This window comes from Lipotes vexillifer, unplaced genomic scaffold (genome assembly GCF_000442215.2).
Source record: "Lipotes vexillifer unplaced genomic scaffold, Lipotes_vexillifer_v1.1 scaffold573, whole genome shotgun sequence".
Classification (NCBI taxonomy): domain Eukaryota; kingdom Metazoa; phylum Chordata; class Mammalia; order Artiodactyla; family Lipotidae; genus Lipotes; species Lipotes vexillifer.
Window position 1 is genome coordinate 1,160,088 of NW_006796432.1, and position 7,413 is coordinate 1,167,500.

General features: G+C 45.9%; 1 protein-coding gene across 1 annotated transcript in view; it reads right to left on the reverse strand.

The window, feature by feature from the left end:
• Window positions 1-972: 972 nt before the first annotated feature.
• Window positions 973-7,413, reverse strand: part of OAS2 (2'-5'-oligoadenylate synthetase 2) — a 17,441-nt gene continuing 11,000 nt past the window's right edge. The window contains 9 exon segments of the mRNA XM_007468578.1: window positions 973-1,062; window positions 1,931-2,081; window positions 2,970-3,162; window positions 3,165-3,201; window positions 4,204-4,217; window positions 4,220-4,389; window positions 5,815-6,002; window positions 6,004-6,027; window positions 6,029-6,096. Of these exon segments, the coding sequence (XP_007468640.1) occupies window positions 973-1,062; window positions 1,931-2,081; window positions 2,970-3,162; window positions 3,165-3,201; window positions 4,204-4,217; window positions 4,220-4,389; window positions 5,815-6,002; window positions 6,004-6,027; window positions 6,029-6,096 (935 nt within the window).

A 7,413-nucleotide genomic window follows, 5' to 3' on the forward strand; every position in this document is an offset into this window, starting at 1 on the left:
CTATCTATCTATCTATCTATCTATCATCTATCTATCTATCTATCTCAACAGTTATAATCCAAGCCTTCAGAGAGTTTGCAGGTGTAAGAAGAGGCCCGCTCATTACTGGTTTCAGAGACCTCTTTTCGGCAGGGACAGAGAGGGTTTTGGGTACAGAGGAAAAGAGACAGGTGGTGGGTGGGGTAGAGGAGTGTGTGAGAGCAGGATCATGGAATTACGGGAATAAAGGGGCAGGTGAAGGGCTTCACTTTGGGAAAAGAGCCCTCTTCTAAGACTTGAAGGAAAAGGAAGGAGTTAGTAATTGGGAAAATACAGAATGGTTGACAAATACAGTGCACATAAACCTGGACGAGAGCAAATGTTTTTAATAACGGAGGTCACACACGGAGCAAGACTTCAGCAAGGCGAGGTGAGACTTTACGAAGGACGTGGAGGCCTTGATTTCAAAAGGAGTTGGAGAAGCGAGGGAAGGAGCAGTGGGGCCGTCAAGGGAAGAATGCGCTACTCTTTCACACAGCAAACCGATTCTTTAAAAGCAATTGCCTGTCAGGGGTGGGGGAGGCCATGGTCGTGCATTAAATTGTTCAGATGAGATTACGGAGAAGGAAGAGGACCAGTCATAAGCCAAATTTCTAATCATACCAGTCATCTGAAAAACATAGATTGTGGCCATCAGGTCAAGCTATTGTGAATAGATTAGATAACTTAATAGTATTATTAGAAAATCAAAGCCCCATCTAGCAGGCCTACAGCAGTGCTTATAAGTCACCTTTCTAAATAAAGGCACAATATTTATTAGGTACAATGATTTTTGCTATCAATCATGGCTAATATGTTATACCAATAATGATAATACGAAATACAGCAATACCGTTCATTCAGGCTTGGGTTTGTGAATTTTGTAGTTTATTAACCATAAAAAAAAAAAAAAAGCAATTGCCTGGTGATCTCTAGAAGTTTCTTCCAGCATTATTATTCCAGGAATTGACACCTTCTGAATAAGTGCATCTCACTGAGAATAGAAGGTATCCCTGTTCCCCAACTTCCTGGTGACTGCACTGTCTAGAAAGAAAGAAATATATGTGCAAGGATAATACATATCCAAGCAGTTAGAACCATTGGTTAAAAGAGACAGAAAAAATAACAAAAAGAAAGAAGGAAGTGTATCTGAGAAGGTGACTACTACCAGGGACAGTTTTGGGTACTTGTTGACAGAGAACCTGATGGGGGAACCAAGTATACCTGGTGGCAGGTATCTTGGTTGGCAGTGGAGCTTTGGACAGGGGTGGCAGGCACTCTTGGCTGGCTGACCCAACTCCCCCCCTTTTTGGAGCCACTTTTAAGTTACAGGTAGCTGCAACTTGAAATGTAAGAGAGTTTGCTGGATGAGGCTTCTAATAAGATACTTGGGTGGGTATCCTCCCCCTTTCTGTTCCTCAAACCTGACCATGAACCCGCCACCTGGACGTGCAATAGCCACTCTCAGTGCCATGAAGACTCAAATGAACGAGTAAAGAGGTGGAGCCAGGAAGAGCTGGGGATGAATGTGCCCCAGGGGACCCTTGGTCATGTCTGGAGGCATTTTTGGTTGTTGCACTCCGGGGTGGTGCTACTGCATCTGGTGGGTAGAGACTTACACTACCCAAGACAGCCCCTACCACGAAGAACTATCCAGCCCCAAATACCAAGTGCCACGGTGGAGATTATCTGCTCCTGGGGAAAGTCCAGTGGAGCTGTTGTGTGAGTCCTAGATTGCCTGCCTTAGGATTTCTTGTTATGGGAAGAAAAAACCCAATCGTGTAAGCTCCTGAGTTGGGCTATCTGTTATTTGTGGCTGAGTGAATCCCAAGTTGCTATAGCAGGGAAGCTCTTTGATTTCAGCCTGTCCCAGGGTAATCTCCAGATGACACTTCCTTTAGATGATTCTTACTGGCACTTTCCACGATTGTATGGGACAACCTGACCCATCTCTGAAACAGAGAGACAACAACCATTCAGTAGCTTCTGCTAGAAGATGCCAACACCAACGGTCCCCTCCACCCATGTCGCCAGCAGGATCGGCTGGGTCCAAGATCACACACCTAAACGAGAGATTAGAAGTCATTAGAGGCATGCTTTTTAAAACCAGTGGCCTCAGAATTGGGGGCCCATTCTATTCTTCATAATAAAACAATGTGTCTTTCTAGCTTAGATGCCCGTAATTCAAATGTACCAATACAGTTCAAAGTGATTTCCTAGAATTAAATCATATTTGTCAGAAAAGTTTTGAAAGCTGTTTATTATTATACACATGAAGGCATTCTATAAACATCTCTCCATGCTAGGGCAACTGAAATATAATGTATCATTTAATCAACTCTACTGTCAAGTAGGTCACACCCATGGTAGGCAAGCCAGGGTATCTTGTTGTCTTTTTCTTTTTTCTCCTCTACTCTTTCTCAGTGTTTCTTTCTTTTCTCTCTTCTCTTTTCTTTTGCTTCCACTGTTTTGGTTCCCTGCTGCTGGTGCTGAGTGGATACACTAAGATTCCTTCCTATTCTTGAAGGATAAATGTTTTGTGGGATGGAGGTTGGAAAGGGGGGATAAAACCTGATCTAATAAACAGCCTGCAGGATACACCAGCAGCGAATAATAGCATTATTTCTCAGGAACACACTTCCAACTTCCACACCTTTTAGACCTGCTAATGAATCCATGCTTTTCCTTCTGACCTAGAAAGATGAAAGCAACTCAGGGACCTGGTACCTTGGTCCTTCCTTCTTTGTTCCTCCTGGATGACATTTCTCCTGCCTCCCTGGGATTTTACCCATGGAGACTGTGGGCGGTTCTGACGGTCAGCACATTCCCTTCTCGGTTTCATATGAGGAATAATGGATCAGGACCCTGTGGGAGGTGAATTCAGGTCACCAAAATAGCGTTGGAGGGAATCAATCAGGTTAAGAAATGGAGGGGGCTGAGGTTTGGGGCACCCGGTTCTCTGGATCTGGGTCAGGAGGAAGTTCCTCACAATCTCATCATCAAAGTTGTAGTTGACCATCCAGAAGACACAGAGATGCTGCTATTTTGTGACCAACTCCAGGACCATCCGGAAACCTTCAGCCGTGTCAAAATCCTGCGCCCCGCTCCCCTGCTCCCAGGCGTAGATGGTAAGCAGCTCCATCTGGGGGGCAGAGACGCCTTTTGCTTCAGTTTGCTTCCACACTGAGGGAAGAGTGGGAACATCAGACGATACTGGTTAAAGCAGGAAGCCGAAATGAGCGTAGCAAGAGCCCTAGAGGGTGCACGTGAAGGACTGCTGGGGCCGCAGTAGGGCACCCAAGTCTTGAGGCGCAGTGCTGGGACTGGTCTGGGAAGGGTCACTTTGCAGCTTAAAGGCAGCCCACGCAGGCTTCTTTGTTGTGCTTTGGCTTTATGTGACTTCCTAGAGTTAGACCCACTGTGTGCTAATTACGGGGCCAGACATTCCACCTACATCATTCACTCCTGATCCCCCAACATCCCTACACAGCGGGCAGAGGTCGCCATGCTGAAATCATGGGGAAGAGAAGTGACTTGCTCAAGGTCACCCTGCAGCCCTGAGCACTCTGAGCACCCTGGGGCTGGGTGTAGACGTGGAAACCACAGGGTTCAGTCTCCTCGGGTTTCAGGAAGCTGGACACAGAAAGGAGACATCTCCTGAAAGAGCTGCTATTGTGCTGGGTGTCTGCTGTCATGAGAATACTTAGAAATTACCCTGTGGCAAGACTGATGGAAGTGAAGGGAGGTGAACCAGTATAGAAAATGCAGCCCCTGCTGCTGCCTGTTGCTTCAACCTGCCTTCCAAGAGGTAGCATCTGTGTCTATTAATTATGGACACCTAGCAGCAGATAAGCCATGCTGGTGACTAGCAGGCATGAAAATCCCAACTTCATCTGCCCTTTGCAGGCACGATAACTTGGATTCCTGCAGAATTCTTTGGGTGTCAGAGAAAAAGCAAAATAAACCATGTGTAGCAGCTTTGTTGGGAGGAGATGCTTACATCTGACCCATCTCAATGGGGTTAGTGATGGGAACTCCACAAAGATACTCAGGGTTAGGCATGGGAAGATTCTGTAATGTGGTCCAGCCCCCAGCATGGGAGACAGTGAGCACAAGTGCTGGTTTCATGGTCACAGAGTACTGATAAAAATAGTAACCAGGTGGCCAGGACAAGAGCTGTCGTACCCATTTGTACCAGTCAGGTGAATCAAATCCTTCAGTTTGGTGGGCCGGGAGCAAACGAAATTTTGCTGTAGCTCTGTGAAACAGGTAGAAAATTCTCCCCCCAGGGCATCTGAGGATTTATGCAAATAGATGAGGTCAGCATAGATCCTGGGGCTGGGTGTAAAGTCAGACTTCAGTTCACCTAACATGGGGAAGAAATTTACATTATGCTTTCATCTGTATAGAAAGTAACAGATTTCAAAATACTGTTGACAACTATAATTTAATTCTGGGAAATTATTTTGAACTCTATTAGTGTATGTGAATTACTGATGTCTAAGATATCGGGGGCATCTCCAGAGTAATGAGATATTAAAAATTACATGGTTTATATGAGTATAGGTAGTATTTATTATTAAAGCATTATCTAGACCTGCACTGTCCAACAGGGTAGCCATCAGCCAAGGTGGCTATTTGCATTCAAACTCATTAAAGGAAAATCACATGAGAAATTTAGTTCCTTACTCGTACTAGCAACATTTCAAGCTCTCAATAGATACAGAACACAAGTAGAGGACATTTTCGTTATCCCAGAAAGGCCTTCTAGACAGTGCTGATCTGAAGTTTGCCAACTGTGGCCCCCAGACTAAATCTGGCCGCCTACTTGTTTTTGTAAATAAAGTTTCATCGGAACACAGTCACGCCCACTTACTAATGTATCGTCTATGGCTGTTTTCAAGCTACAAAGGCAGAGTTGAGCAGTGGTGACAGATACCTTATGGTCCTTAAAGCTGAAAATATTTGCTATCTTGCCTTTTATTTCAAAAGTGAGCTGACCCCCTATCTATCTAGTGTCATTTCCTCTCTAAAGACCCTAAGAACAAGAACCATTCAGAGGGAAGGTACCAGGGTCTTCTTGATTTGGATTTGGAAAATGCCTGAAATAGCCTTGGTTTGTTTTGGGTTTTTTTGGCGGTACGCAGGCCTCTCACTGTTGTGGCCTCTCCCGTTGCGGAGCACAGGCTCCGGACGCGCAGAGGCTCAGCGGCCATGGCTCACGGGCCCAGCCGCTCCGCGGCATGTGGGATCTTCCCGGACCGGGGCACGAACCCGTGTCCCCTGCATCGGCCGGCGGACTCTCAACCACTGCGCCACCAGGGAAGCCCGCCTTGGATTCTTTTAATACACCATTGTGTATCTGTCACTCACGAATTGAATTTCTAAAGGAGTTTTTGCCTAAGATGGAAGGCGAACACCCAGATTTCCTGTCTTTGCCTCAGAATTTCTCCCACAGTCTGTTTTTTCATTTCCTTCCCTACTACTTGAGGCATTTTATCTATAAATGCGTACTGAATTCCTGTGTACCCCATTCTTTGACAGATGTTGTGAATGACACCATGGGAGTATAAGATGTGGGTCCTGGCCGTCGCAGGGATAAAATAAACGAGAATGAAAATGTATACAGGTGTAAGGTATTGCTGTCATTATGAATGCCACCTGTTGGGGCACTGGACCAGGTCCGATCAGTAAGTCACCTGACTTTCCCTCCCCCTGCCCCCCAGCCTCCCCCCATCACACCAGAATCCCTCTTCCTCTTCCAGAAGCTCAACTCTTAGGAGTCTTACCTATAGGGCATTAAATGCAGGCAGCACATCAAAGTCAACACTTCCGTTGAGGACTTTGGATTTCAGAGTTAAGCTCAGCGCCCGGGGAGCCTTCCATTTTGAAATCTCAAACTTCACTTCAAAATCCCTCTCCCGCTGACAGGCTTCCAGTTGCTTATGGATTTCCTTGATGATGTTGCATCTCTCGTTTTTGGGGGGAGGTGTAGCTTTTTAGCGAGTGCGGCAAACACAACAAGGTTGGCATCGGAGCCGCTCTTCAGAGCCGTGCCTTTGGCGGTTGACCACCCCCCTAGGGAAGCAAGGCAAATCGAGATACAGCATTTTCTAGAGCTTGAGCCCTCACCCCCATGGGCTGGCGCCCGTTGGGCTAATTAATGAGGTTGCCAGGAGCAGTGCCATGTTCGAGTCTCCAGTTAGGGCTGATTCCGAAGCACAGTGTTTCATTTTCCAAACAATCATCTGGTTCCAAAGGTGGCTCATCTCATGCCATTTGATGTGTGAATTTGCCCACAAACAATGGATGGGCTAGTTATAAATGACCTGCTTCTCAAGTCAACTTCCTAAAGATTTCTGGTAAAGACTACGTAGCTTTACAGACTCACAGACATGGAGAGCAAACTAGTGGTTACAGTGGGGAGAGGGAAGTGGGGAGGGGCACTACAGGGGTGGGGATGTAAGAGGTATAAACTATTAGCAAGAAAATAAGCTACAAGGTTATATTGTACAACATGGGGTATATAGCCAATATTTTATAATAACTATAAATGGAGTATAACCTTTAAAAACTGAGAATCACTATATTGTACACCTGTAACTTACATAATATTGTACAGCAACTACACTTCAATAAACATAAATAAATTTTAAAAAGGGACCATAGTGAGAAAAAAAATCCTCAATAGTGAAAATCTAAAATTTTCCCCCTAGATAAAACAAAATTCGAATGAATCAATACGCAATGAGCAAATTTTAAACACAAGGCACTGTATTAAAATCAGCTGAATGTGCTCTGTTAGACATTATATAGATCCCTTTGCATACTTGATCTTATGAAATATAGTCCTCAAGATGTCCATTTACAGTATACTGGACAAACAAACAAAAAAGAGTATTAGCTTTATTTGAATTCCTGTGACCTGAAATAAATCAAACTAAGGCAAGCCTGACATCATCTCGTCCCTCCTGCAATCTGGGGACCATTGGATGAATATTCATCATTTAGATGCAGGGGTCGGCAAACTTTCCGGAAAGCATTAGCTGATGCATATTTTAGGCTTTGTGGGCTACGTGTGTCTCTGCCACATAAGCTTCAACTTCCCGCTCCTCACTTTTCTCCCCCCCATTCCTCCTCCTCTTCCTCTTCCTCTTCCTCCTCTCCCTTCTCCTTCCTCTTCAACTATGTAAAAATGTAAAACCGGGGCTTCCCTGGTGGCGCAGTGGTTGGGAGTCCGCCTGCCGATGCAGGGGACGCGGGTTCGTGCCCCGGTCCAGGAGGATCCCGCGTGCCGCGGAGCGGCTGGGCCCGTGAGCCATGGCTGCTGAGCCTGCGCGTCCGGAGCCTGTGCTCCGCAACGGGAGAGGCCACAACAGTGAGAGGCCCACCTAC